At 35.8% G+C, this 13,370-nt stretch overlaps 3 protein-coding genes across 3 annotated transcripts; 2 read left to right on the top strand and 1 right to left on the bottom strand.

Annotated features, from left to right (window-relative positions):
• The first annotated feature begins 972 nt into the window (after positions 1-972).
• LOC104710934 (uncharacterized) lies at positions 973-1,755 on the top strand. The gene is made up of 2 exons (XM_010427586.3): positions 973-1,399; positions 1,501-1,755. Exons 1-2 carry the CDS (start codon positions 1,057-1,059, stop codon positions 1,602-1,604), a joined length of 447 nt encoding a protein of 148 aa, XP_010425888.1. The 5' UTR covers positions 973-1,056; the 3' UTR covers positions 1,605-1,755.
• A 946-nt stretch (positions 1,756-2,701) lies between these two features.
• On the bottom strand, positions 2,702-3,455 carry LOC109126657 (uncharacterized). Its single transcript, XM_019230448.2, has 2 exons — positions 3,207-3,455; positions 2,702-2,888 (listed from the first exon to the last, which is right to left on the bottom strand). Exons 1-2 carry the CDS (start codon positions 3,392-3,394, stop codon positions 2,825-2,827), a joined length of 252 nt encoding a protein of 83 aa, XP_019085993.1. The 5' UTR covers positions 3,395-3,455; the 3' UTR covers positions 2,702-2,824.
• Positions 3,456-6,409: 2,954 nt separating this feature from the next.
• Positions 6,410-7,717, top strand: LOC147938110 (uncharacterized). The gene is made up of 3 exons (XM_087465474.1): positions 6,410-6,727; positions 6,812-7,232; positions 7,623-7,717. The coding sequence occupies exons 1-3, from the start codon at positions 6,410-6,412 to the stop codon at positions 7,715-7,717; spliced, it is 834 nt and encodes a 277-aa protein (XP_087321600.1).
• The last annotated feature ends 5,653 nt before the right edge of the window (positions 7,718-13,370 follow it).

Raw genomic sequence — 13,370 nt, 5'->3', positions numbered from 1 at the left:
GTTGAGCCAGTTTCAAATGATCTTCGATTCTTTCATCATTAGAGCTTTGTAAAATTATTAGAAAAGTAATATTATTTATATTTCTGAAGATACAATTTTAAATATATATTTTTTACATCTCATGATATAATTATATTATTATATTATAATACATAGTGAAATTAATTTAATTTTAAAAATATGTAGGAGATAATATTTATCAATTTTTGAATAATATTTACCAATTTTAGAATTTATAGGAACAAAATATTGTGTATACAAATAAATTGAATAGCAGTGGCAGTTGACAAAAAAAAACAGTGGCAGTTTTATGTAATATTATGGAATATTAATGGTAAATAATAAATTAGAGACGGAGCTCTCTGGCAACGACACGTCAGCTTTTTTTAGAGAATGATTCTCTTTTAATATATAGGGGATTTTATTTTTAATCATGATTTTTTTATTGTTTATGTATCTTTTGTAATTTAGACATGGTATATTTTGAAAGATTTAAATGAGTTTGTAGGTGATTTTATTATGTTTTAGAGTTTTTATATTTAAAGAAAAAATGAAATGTGATTCTGTGAAATTTTATTAGTAAAATTTGGATGATTTTCAAATAATTTACCACACAAAATAACATAAGATTTAAAAATATTTTTTTAAATCGCTATCAAAACAAGTGATTTTAAAAATACTTCAAAAAAATTAAATATCAAGTTTAATACCCCTCTTATTTTCAAGTTTACATGTTACCATTTTAAAAATTAAAATTTTAATGAATTTGAGAAATAGTTTTTTATTGATTGTTTTGTTTAAAGACAAAATAATAACATAAAACATGTAAAAAAAAAACTTTGATTCCGAATTAGAATGATGAACGGTAAAACTTCAAATGTGAAATAATAAAATTTCTTTTTTGGAGGAAAACAAAAATTTCTTTCAGGGAAATAGCAAGATATCCCTGAAAACAAATAAGAACTTTATGTATGTAACTTTTGTTTGGTTGGATACTTGGATTACCAAAATATCACTCTCAGTGTAAATTACTGTGCAAAGCAGAGAGAAACAGAGATGCAAGAAATCCCCAGCAATATCCTCATCCTTGTTCTTCTTCTCTTCTTTCTAAATTTCTCACCTTCCACACAAAACCCACAACAACAAGAAGAAGGAATATACTACTGTGGTAACACTCCAATCCCATACCCATCTAATCTCATAACCTGCAGATCTGGAGACCTCTACTTCAAAACCTCAACTGGTCTCTCCCATGTCTCCGGAACAGAGGAAGTGAGATTGAGAGCTAGGGTTTCCATGGAAGTCGAAGGTCGCATACCTGATTTATGCATCGCTTGTGAGAGACCAGATGGTAACTGTGGTGTTGCTCTAAGATGTCTTTGTCATCCTAAAGAATGCAGTTAAGTCTTGAGCTAATTCTGAATTTACCAATGTTAGTGAGATTTATCTCTCTGTTTATTGATGGGTTTTGCTCTGTTTCTTTGTGGGTGACTTTTGCAGAGAATAAAGTTGTAAACTTTGGAACAAAGTCTCGAGCTTTATCTGGTAATACGCAGCAGCTTCTTCCATTTGTGTCCATGGCTTTGTTTCTCATGTGTTTTTGATTGGTAAATTGTTTGATCCTTGTGTAATTGAGTCTTGGGATTTGTGTTTATGTATCCGTTTCAAATACAAATTTAGATATGTAATCTATGGTTGTTGTTTCAATGTATGGTGGTACCTGGAAATGAGTAATACATCTGAGGTTAGAATTGAGATGGACTGGAGCTTCTGGATTTCATACAAAAAACAAAAAACAAAACTGAACTAGGTTCTAGATTAAACAGCTAGTATAGTAAAAGATATCATTGTTAGGTGGAACGTGGAAGCTGTTGTGTTGAAGGGTACAGATGTACAGAACCAAGAAGTTAGAATAAGCCCGAAGTAAGAGAGTTGGTTTTAACCACTAAAGGAGCTAGCTTTGCTTTTCACATTTTGGTCCACTAGTTTTAGGATCCGAGTGGCAAGTCTCTCTGTAAGGGAGTGTGATTTCTGCTATTGTGTTAGCGCTTGATCTCATAGACTATAACGTGCCAAGAAAAGATTAGGAGATGACGTTAAGGTTTGGGTAAACACGACTGATAGATCCAGTCCATGGCTTGCAGGTCGGACTTGTTTGTGTAGAGAAAGGAACAGTAACAAAGCACTATACATACAGTCTGAGATAATATGCTGTTGAAAGATGTGGTTGTGTCATTAGTTGTGCGAGCGCTATAAGAGACATATAATATCAACTTGGAGACCCCAATTGATCAATCTGTCTTGAGTAGGGTTTCGATTTGGCGCAAAAGATTCCAACGACCTTAATGATAGACTCTTAATAGCTTAGATTGAAAGGTATAGCTGCGGATGGAGAAACCAAATATTGAATACAGATGAGCTGAGTTTTAAGTCTTTTGAAAGCCTAAGAATAATATGACCAAGGATTTATATCCACAGAGATCCCCCATGAAGATATTTCTCACTACAAGGTACAATTAAGGCATAAAGACAAAAATGATCTTTGAAAAAGTAAAGTATTATTATTCAAACACATCTTTAACGATTATATTTTCCTTTTTGACACTTTGACCAATTTATAGGTAGTCATAATAACGCATATAATTTTTTTATAGACAGGTTTTGATTGGAAATGATATTGTTTATGAAAAGCAAGCCTCTATGTTTGAATGGTCTTTTTATTGAATTTCTAGGAAACAACAACACTTCTTAGTAAAGGAACACAAGTGGTGTAGTAACATATAGTGATATGATTATTGGTCTCTACTGCATGAGTCTCCTTTGATCAATTTCTCTTTCCTCCAACCTCAGTTTCCTCACTGTACGTATTATTCTTCCCATGTGAATTCCTGACCATGTACAAAATACTTGAAACTTAGAACAAAGCAAAACTTTTACTATTTATGTATGAAATTTCAAGACATAAGTGTGACAAACAGGAGTGTTAATTCGGATCAAGAATCCACATGTTAACTATAAATGTCATAACATGGAACGGTTTAGTTCTAAAGGTTCAAGAAAAGATTTTAGCCTTTTTGAAGTTAGTCTATCATACCAACCAAACATGCAAAATCTGTTACCACGTTGCGAAGAGGATTGTATGGTACGATCTAGTTCGATCATATGTATCAGTAAATTACAAAAGAAGTAATGAAAAAAAAGTGTACCTTGAATTGGTTTTTGGAGGGGTAGGACCACCACATTTGATCTTACAATGTTCAAAGCAATTTCCATCATAATCGCTGCAATCGCGAGAACAATACCGAAAGCAACCTATCCAAGTCCTTCCATGTCTATGAATATGTCTTGCTTCTCCTCCTCCTATCGCAGCAATCATCACCAACATTATCACCATTATCGCAAATCCATTTTGCCATTTTCTTTTTCTTTTGAAAACAATCTTTTCTTTTGTTTTGTTCGTTTGCCTTCTGATGAATCATTAGGTTCTATTTATAAAATGTTTAGTACATTTCTATAGAAAGTTAGTTTGCTGGTCAATTTGAATTGGTTTTCTAACAAATTTGGATTTGAATACGTCTTCAATGATTTTTATTTTCTATTTACTTCAAATAAAGATTCCATCTCTCTAGGTAAGATTTAACAAATACAGTATAGAATCCAAAATCAACGCGAGAAAGTCAACTTTAAATCATTGAAAATAAAGATTTTGATTTCAGTCGTTGTTACACTATTATACTAGATTAAGAGCATGGGTTGAAATTCATTTTATTTATATTGTATTTTTTATATAAAATATAATTCATGTTGTTGTTTTTAAAAGTTTTTTTTTTCATAAAACATTATGCAATAAAATCAGATGCTAAATATGAAAGTTTGAAAAAAAAACACCTATTTTGTAAGTTTGATATGGTTAATGATTATAGATAATTACCCGTGTCATAACACTGGTTGAATTTTATTTTGTAATCTATCTTGTAACCCACTATTTAATTGTAACCAATCAATCTATCAATTTCGTAATCTATATTTGGTTAACGTTGTGGTCTATCGATAAAATCTGTGGAAAATAAATTTGTAATATTGTGTTTAAAGATCTTTGGAAACAACGTGATATATGACTAAAATCTTCCAAAAATACAGTTTGGAATATCCATGATTTTATTTGTCATTATTAATATATCAATTATCAATTTGGAATATCTTTAATATTTAGGTGTAACCATTAATATTAATATATGGATTAATCTATACCTATCTATATCCTATTTGTAACCATTTGTAACCATTTATTAAAAGGGTAAATAGCACCCACACCCACTTTGGTGTTGAGTTGTTTCACCAAAACCTACTTTACAAACTCCTTATACTTTCTCAAGTTTTATGCTTATGTGTCCATCTCCCTTTGACATTTTTGCCCTCAGATAAATAGAAGGTAAACTTACCTCTCTTTCTTTTTATTTTTTTGGCAATCAAACCCCATATATTAAGTTATCAGAAATGACTCTCTTCAAGAGAGAGCCATGTAGATACCGACGAACTTACCTCTCTTTCTCTAGTGAAAACTTACCTAACTTACCTCACTTTATTCTCCACCGTTGGATGTTTGCTGCTTATTAGATTGGAAGATTGTTTGTGGATAAGAAACATAAGTTGAAGGTGGGTTTGTGTCCCCGTGAACGAAACATGGCTGCGCAGGTAGGGTTTATGTTGTGTGGATAGGCTTGTATAAATTCAACTCTGTTTGTCGTTCGTGGATGGCTGTGATATTATCCTTTGATTTGTAATGCAGGGTGAAGATCCGAGTTTCTGTGTGGTAATATCTGGTAGCTAAACCTGTTCTGAGGACGGCGTTTGGGGATTCAAAGTTCACAATAAACTTTTGTCGCGTGTTGTTCCAGTGTCTTCGACCACAACGTTAGGAGAGTTAGAAGTTTCTGTTGTTGGGGAATTCGGTTTGGTGGAGAAGAAGGCTAATCTGAGTTACTGCATCCCAACGTTTATGGAATTGACGACAGGGGTGAGGACGCCTCCGGTGGTTGTGACAACGAATTTAGGTCTTGAGTATTATATTCAGATGCTTAGTAAGAACCGTGGGTTGAATTTGTTTGTAACATTTGAGGAGGTTAAGAAGAGAGGAATGGCTGACGACGCTGAGGATTCCGATTGCAGAGAGGAAAGTCGGAAGAGACGTAGTTCGGGGTCTTCGTGTGCACTTAGTAACAGCGGTAGTGAAGAAGGGTTTTTAGGGGAAGCATCAACAGCAGGTTCGAAGACATTGGTTTTTGAGTCAAGCCAGGTTGATGAGGAATATATGGCTGAGTTGGCAGAAATTGAGGGAAAGATGAAGGGCAGTAAGGGTGAAAAAGTGGGAATTGGCCATGGGATGACAAGTACACAATTAGGTGGTGTGGAAGAATTTGTCGGATTCGAAGATAGTTTTGAAGATGTAGACGAGGAAGAAGAATCTGTAGTAACCGATGTAGTTGTAAGCCCAAGGAGCTACGATAAAGAGTTTTGAGGGAACTTCATTGGCGATCAGTTTGGTCGGGTGAACGTGGTGGAGGTTATGTGTAACACAAACTCCTGTTTTGATCACACTGTGTTAGTTAATGGATTTGTTCCTTTAAAAGAGGAGAATAACGTGAGGACAACTGGTCGGTTGGAACAGGTCAGAATAGTTGATGGTGACTATGTTGATGTAACCACGTGGTCAAGCGGTCGTGGATAGGTCAATGGACCTGAAGTGGATGGTCGCAGGCTATAAGATTTAGATGACGAGGAGTTTGATATTCCTCCTATGTTTAACGACACAGAGTATGTTAGGGATGAAATATCGGATCTGGATTATGAGGATGATGGGAAAGGTATCTATAAGGGTAAGGTGTTTGCAAACAAAGAGGAATGCCAGATAGCTTTAGCTATATACGCCATCATGAACAGGTTTCACTTCACGCAGACGACGACCAAGAAAGAGTCGTTTGTAGTTAGTTGTTCTGGGGAGAGGTGTGACTGGAGGGTACTAGCTTGTGAAATGAAGGAATCAAGGTACTATGTGATCAGGAAATCTAATCTAGAACACACATGCCCAATAGAGACTAGGAACAATTACCTAAAGAAAGCGACCTCGAGGGTGATTGCAGCAGTGTACAGATCGAAGTACAGTGATCCTACTAAAGGACCAGCTCCTTTGGATCTCCAGCAGATGGTATTAGAAGAATTGAGGGTCGATGCGTCGTACAACAAATGTTGGAGGGCGAAGGGGAAGGCTCTGAAGGGAATATTTTGTTCTGATGATGAGTCTTACTAGGAGCTTCCGAGTTATCTCCATTTTTTAAAATAAGCGAATCCTAGAACTATAACCGATATTAAAACTGAAGTGGTTGAAGATGGCAGAGAAAGGTTTTTGTATATGTTTTTGGCTTTTGGGGCTTCCATAGAAGGTTTTAAGAATCTTAGGCGTGTGATTGTTGTGGATGGGACTCATTTGAATGGGAAGTATAATGGAGTTCTTTTGACAGCAAGTGGACAAGATGCTAATTTCCAGGTTTTTCCGCTTGCTTTTGCTGTTGTGGACAGTGAGAACGACGACTCTTGGACTTGGTTTTTTGAGAAATTAGAACGAATCATTGCGGATAGTAAGAGTTTGACCATAATTTCAGATAGGTACAGCTCAATATACGCAGCGAAGAAGAGGGTGTTTCCTTTGTCACATCATGGAGCTTGCATAGTACATCTAGCCCGGAATGTTAATGCAAAGTTTCATAATAAATGACTTGCAAAACTTGTGACGAATGCCGCGTTTGCCTATAAGGTAACAGGTTACCTAGATATTTATAGACAAATCAAAGCAAAAAATGCCAAATGTGCTGCTTTTCTAGATAAAATTGGAGCAGCTCAATGGAGTAGGGCTTATTTCCAAGGGAACCGTTACAATTTGATGACCTCCAACATTGCAGAGTCTCTGAACAATGTGTTAGGAAATGGTAGATCCTGTCATATTGTTGAACTACTTAAGTACATTCGTGCGATGTTAATTAGGTGGTTTAATGCGAGGCGCAAGAAAGCTGGTAAGCATAGAGGGTTGACTACGCCGGAGGTTGATAAACAGATGCAGAAGAACATGGTTGGTTTTTGTGGTAGCAAAGTTGGCAATATATCTAGTTGGAGTTATGAAGTGGTGGGTTTACTTAACGGAAAGCACCATGTTTTGCTTGATATGAAGCAGTGTTCTTGTAAGTAGTACGATAGGCTGAAAATACCATGCGGGCATGCATTGCTAGCAGCTGATACGCAAGGCATCCCTTATGTGACTTTGGTGGGTGACTGTTACAAGACAGAAACATGGAGAAGGACTTACGAAGGGATAATTAATCCTGAGATCAGTGATGCTAATATTCCTGTTGAAATCAAGAACCATGTTTTATACCCTCCTAAGGCGCGACGACCAGCTGGCCGTCCAAAAGAGAGTAGGATTCCTTCTGTTGGAGTGGGCTCAATGTGTGTTGTCGTTTTTTAAGTTTGGTGTTGGTATCCACTGATTTATCGTAACCTTTTTTTTTGGATATGTTATGTTGTTTGCAGAATAATGGAGTCGTGAAAACAAAAGTTAATCGTTGTGGTAGGTGCAAAGAGACGGGACACAATCGAACAAGTTGTTCGAACCCGTTGTCATGACGATGACGGTAGAGAGTTGGATGGTAGTGTGGGAGAGCACTGATTTTGGGTATTTCTTGGCGTGAAACTTACCGGATTAGGAGCGGATAATATTCAATTGGATGTGTCCTGATTTGCTGGTTTTTGTGGATGTAATTGGGAACACTATTGCTTACATTGCTATCTTAGAAAAAACTTTAGGTATTGTTTTTATGGATATGGTTATTTTTTTGGTCGAGATGAACGGATTTTTATGTTGAACTCTATTGAAATGTAATCGAGATGAAAGGTTATTAACCACGTGGTTAGTTTGTTATGGTTTGATGTGGAAATGAAAGTAACATAATATGAGGGTAGGTGAAGATTAAATTGTGTAGATAAAAATGCGAGTTCTGTCCACATAATATAATCCATGTGGATACTGATATGTGGATATTTGTGTTAGATATCCAAAAATCGAAGGTGACTTCTATTTGGATATCGTGTAAGTTTTCGTCATCCACTTGTACTCTTATTTGTGGATATTTGTGAAATATATCGAAATATACAATACTTTAATATTTTCTGCTTTAAACTGACCACGTGGATGGTTTGTTGTGGATTTATATGAATAGTAAAGTAGAAGGTATAAGTGCGTTTAAGTCGAGAAAGTATCTATCCATATTGTTTTGACCACATGGATTGAAAATTATGAGTCCGTATTGTACTTCTGTTAATTGATACTTCCAAACTTCCAGTAATTTGTTTACATGTTCCATTGATGACGAGATGATAAGATACGTGTGGTTAATATAATGTGGATAGATAAGTTTAGTTGTCTATAAACCTACTAACCTAAAAATTGTTAATTGTTAATGTCATCCCAATGTACATCATCGACGTGGTAGCAAGTAGTATAGGACGTAAACATTATCCATATGGATTAGTTGGAATGTCGATAAATTAGCTTTATAAGGATCACATTAGGGTTCGGAAATAGAGGACAACGCAAGGGGAAACATGGTTCCAACATACAACATCGTCGACGCTGGAACACGTTTGAGTAGCACCAAACACTACCCTCGCCCTGTGGGTGCTTTGACAAGGAGGAGTGACCGTAAAATTGAAGAGGAGTCAATCGGCGAGGCTATTGAGCAACTTAATTTAGAGGTTCGTTTTCGTACTTATATTGTTCTAGATCTGCGAATCAATATGTTATCTCAGCCCCTATATTTGTGGATTTATTTGAAGGCACATATGCGAAGAGATCTGCACATCCCAGCCCCTATACTTGCCAAAATAGTGAGTTTGGTATCTGAAGATGGTCCGGTGGCGCTGAAAAACTGGATACTCGCTGGTTGCGAGGGCAGAGTAGCTGCTTTGTCTCCTGAGACACTCTCGTTGGTAAAGTTGAACCGACATCCCTTGTTTGTGAGATGGTCAAGACCTTCGCATGTCATCTATGATTTCTTTCTAAGGTGTCTAAACCAGAAGAATCCGTATGCTTTGTATGTAAGAAGCTTGTTCCTAGTGTTTCAATGTCATCAATTGGAAGAGACAATCGAATTGGTCGGTACGGTCAAGAGTGTGTATCCAGTGGCTGAACTATTGTGGATAATGTTGAGCAGCTGCGCTGGCACTCTAAATATGGATGTCTACTGGAAGTTTAAGAAGATGTATGCTTTTGATCAAGCAGAGAAACTGGCTGACTCGTTGAGGTACCACATCTACATCATCGGACCTCAAAAGAAAAAGCACATTCGAGAAGACTTGGCATTTTTAAGATTTTCCAGAGTGCTTGTGGGAACACGAAGCTCTTAATGAAGTCAACGAGGAGAGATGCATGGAGTGTATCTACTTTTACCTAGCAAAAGATATAGTGTATTTATCCTAAGTTATGGTAATCAGGGTGTATTTCTGTGGAAGCTTAAGCTAAACTCATTTAAGCATCCAGAATTGGTTTCAAAATTACAAATACACATGATCAATCTAAACCTTTTCTATGAATAAGAATCCACAACAAACCATCTACGAGGTCACGTTGATGTAGTAAGTGTTAGAGTTTTGTTTATCAGGTGTGTACACATTTGAAAGTGCTTGGAAGTTTAGTTTTCTGACCAAATGAACTTAAATTAAGAAGATAACTTTCACCTAGTCCGTGGATTACGAGTTCGTGGATACCAATAGCATTTATCAGTTTTGGTGGTGTACGAGTTCGTTAAAACATCTAGAATATTACTATCCATATGGTTGACATTATGTGTACATGAACATCTAAATTCATTGCATCGTTTCGATATCTCCTAATTCATTGAATTTTTATCGTTTCGATTTCAGAGGTATCTTTTCGATTTCTGTAGGTTATTTGTGTCATTGAAACATTCCCTTCTCTTCTCGTTTGGGTCTCTGAAAACGTTCTCTTCTCTTCGATCATTTCACCTATAAATAACCTCTCAATCGCCTATCACTCAATTCCATCTACTTCTTCCACTTAGAGAATCGAGCTATAGCGGGAGAGAGTTCAAGGAAACGTTCAAGACGCATGTCAGAGTGGGAAGACGAAGCAACACGCCCGATGACCATTGCCGGGGAGAGTTCCAGTAAACGACCAGAACGGGATGCTGACTTCGAGTGGGAGGAGGAAGCACTAGAGGCCGTGAGCAAAGCCTTCAGTCAGACAAGAGCCGTGGCTGAGGCGGAGACGGCTGATCGCTTCAAAAGAATTCTTCATATGATTAAAGATCATATGAAGAAGAAGGAAGAGTCTACCGCCCTAAAGCATCAAGTCGATTTAATCGACACTCAACTCTCCCAACTGAATCAAATTTTAGGACAACAACTTGTGGACTTCGAGGCAGAGCACAAGAGGTTAGAGGCGATGAGAAAAATTGCGGCGGACGACGCTAAGCAGTGTGGGGTTCCTCCTCCTATTGATTGGTCTAAAATTGGTGTTCGTTTCAACGAAGAGTAATGGGAGTTGAAAGCTTTTGTAGGATTTCTCGTTTTTTACCACAATATGCTATTTAATTTTTATCTTTATGTCTGGATTTACTAATTATCCTTACCAATACTATGCTGTTGTTTCTTACATTTCATCATTTAAGTATGGGTTCCTACTTTAAGTATCCATATATCTTAACAGTTTTGGAGTACAAATTTGTGTCCTTCTTTTTGTCACCCAGATCGGGTTTTTTTTACTGCTTTTAAACCGATTCAAAAAATCAGATCTTTCCTTTACTTATCACACGGATCGGGTTTTTTTATAAACATTTAATCCGCTTTTGAAAATTGGATCTTCCCTAAAAATACAACTAATTACAATTTACAATATCCCTAAAATATCAAGAGTACACAAAGCATGCTTGCATCTTGTGTCATATAGAGTAAATTGGATAAAAGAACACAGTCTCATCAGCAGATATCCAAAGCATGCTTGCATCTTGTGTCATCTGCAGATACATCATGTAGCTTAGAGAAATCTAGCATAGTATAATGCAACTGTTAGAGAGCAATCAAAACTTATTTAAGCATAGTATAATGCAACTGTTAGAGAAATCTAGCATAGTATAATAAATCACGTAGCTTAAATAAGACAACAACAATATAACAAAGTATAATGCAAGTGAATGAAAACTAGCATCAACCAGACTCCAAAATCTTCCCTTTCTCCCATTAATTCAACCCAAAATTTGAAAAGACTCCAAATTTCGCAATAACAAAGTTCACTAAAACAAATAACAAAGTTCAGAGAGAGAGAGAGAGAGAGAGAGACGCCTTTGATCTGGAAGAGAATAATGATTTGAACAAGTTGCAAACAGAACACATTATTTCGGTTTATTTCATGTATACATATATCATATCTGTTATATATTAATTAACTACTAATAACACTTCTTGCTTTCTTAAAAACTTAGGGTTTTTATAATTATTTTTTCTCAACAAAGAGGCAAGATTGAAACACCAACAACTAATGTGGTGTTAAACATGTCTTCCAGAATTTGAAGAACAAATATGTTGAATAAACATATTTTTACTTATATATTATCCAGATCGTATACATATTTCTACTTAAACCTTATCTTTCTCTCTATAGGTTGAGTTTGTACAGAAAAGTATAAGTAAGAGGATGTTAGACGATTTCTTCTTTAACTTTGTCTTTGACAACCAAACTTGGTCTTATTTAACTCTTTCATCCATTTTATGTTAATAATAAAGTTAGATTATTGAACTTTTACAAAAACTAATAACATTATTTACTTGATGTTATAAGATTACTCTTCAAGTTTCAGCTTCTTTACATATATATTTTTGCCGGCTTTCAGCTTTCATTAGAAAATTGAGTGAAGATGAGTAAGGAGAAGCCAAAACCCAATCAAAATTATATACTACACAACTAAAAAAATTATAATTAACAATTCATTAAAAGACCGCTATATAGTTTAATTATACCAGATAGAATAATTATTTACAATGTTTTTAAAGAAACGTAAATATTGTCCCGTGGTGTACCACAAAGTAAATCCTAGTATGTGATATAACTGTAGACCAATTTTTTTAGGTATTACAATATCCAGATGGATTGTAGATATCCTCATGGTATGTACTTTTGTTTTGTAAGTGAGAAGTTTATGCTTAGCTTTTCAATGCTGTAATTTGAAAGAGATAATACAGACTTACCAGTTTAAATACTTGGACAAGGAGATGTGGTTAACTAAAAACGTGTACAAAAAACTTACAACAAAGTATTTTAATTTGATTCGCAACCATGTCCCAATTGAACATGCCTTTGTAGGACATGTGGATATTCGAAAATGAAAATATTTGCATTTTTTTTTGTGGATAAAAACTTTTGTCTTTATAGGACATCTAGGTAGAGATACCCTGTGGATAGGTGTATAAAGATGTGTAGAGATACCCTGTGGATAGTAGTGGATAGGTTTCCTGTGGATATGTGTGTTTAGATACCCTTGTTTGAGTCGAGTAAAAATGGACATCATTAGATGGTCGGCTAATTTTACAAGTTTCAAATGCTCAAAGGAGGATTCAATCCAATTGTAGAACGTGGATATCCATACATAGCAACTTCATACTAGAGTAGGACATCTTAAGCAGATCTTATAGGACAGTAGTTTGATAGGATTTTAATGAAAAATACAGACAACAATTTAAAGCAATTATAAACCTAAGACAAAAGCATTATATCTCTAGATAGATAGTAGAAGATACAGTCGATACACCTTTCCCCATTGAATTTCTGCAGCGCTTCGTGTTCAAAACAGCACATTGGCACATCTTCAAAGCGCCAAGTATTAGAATAAGTCCCCCAACGCTTTGGCCGCATGGTGTAGATGTGGTACATTAGAGAGTCAGCCATCCTATCAACATCACCAAAACGATACTTTTTCTTGTAGGTCTAGTAACAATCCGAATCCAACTTCCCTTCGCAGCTCTTCAACATAATTAACAACAACTCAGCAACTGGGTACACATGTTTAATGGCACTCACCAATGCGATTGCCTCTTTCAAATCACAGCATTGGAAAGCTAAGAATAAACTTTTCACATACAAAGCGTAAGGATTTTTAGCGTATAAACACATCCCAAAAAAATCATAGTACACAGAATCCGGTCTTGACCACTTAACGAATTTGGAATGGCGATCCAGCCTAACCGATGAAAGTGTGTCCAACGAGTGAACTGCTACTCTACCTGCACGCCCTGCGACAAGCCAATTCCTC

This window comes from Camelina sativa, chromosome 9, assembly GCF_030686135.1.
Source record: "Camelina sativa cultivar CO46 ecotype springtype chromosome 9, ASM3068613v1".
NCBI lineage: Eukaryota > Viridiplantae > Streptophyta > Magnoliopsida > Brassicales > Brassicaceae > Camelina > Camelina sativa.
Note: the sequence above shows the minus strand (reverse complement) of the source record. Positions and strands in the feature narration are given on the sequence as shown.

What these genes read in the sequence shown, in the direction of transcription:
- LOC104710934 (XM_010427586.3), top strand. Translation starts at nt 1,057, where the DNA reads ATGCAAGAAATCCCCAGCAATATCCTCATCCTTGTTCTTCTTCTCTTC. An exon ending in TTGTCATCCTAAAGAATGCA is followed by an intron (nt 1,400 to 1,500) that starts GTTAAGTCTTGA and finishes TGACTTTTGCAG; the next exon opens with AGAATAAAGTTGTAAACTTT.
- LOC109126657 (XM_019230448.2), bottom strand. Translation starts at nt 3,394, where the DNA reads ATGGTGATAATGTTGGTGATGATTGCTGCGATAGGAGGAGGAGAAGCA. An exon ending in CCTCCAAAAACCAATTCAAG is followed by an intron (nt 2,889 to 3,206) that starts GTACACTTTTTT and finishes GTACATGGTCAG; the next exon opens with GAATTCACATGGGAAGAATA.
- LOC147938110 (XM_087465474.1), top strand. Translation starts at nt 6,410, where the DNA reads ATGTTTTTGGCTTTTGGGGCTTCCATAGAAGGTTTTAAGAATCTTAGG. An exon ending in CACATCATGGAGCTTGCATA is followed by an intron (nt 6,728 to 6,811) that starts GTACATCTAGCC and finishes TTTGCCTATAAG; the next exon opens with GTAACAGGTTACCTAGATAT. An exon ending in TGATATGAAGCAGTGTTCTT is followed by an intron (nt 7,233 to 7,622) that starts GTAAGTAGTACG and finishes TCGTTGTGGTAG; the next exon opens with GTGCAAAGAGACGGGACACA.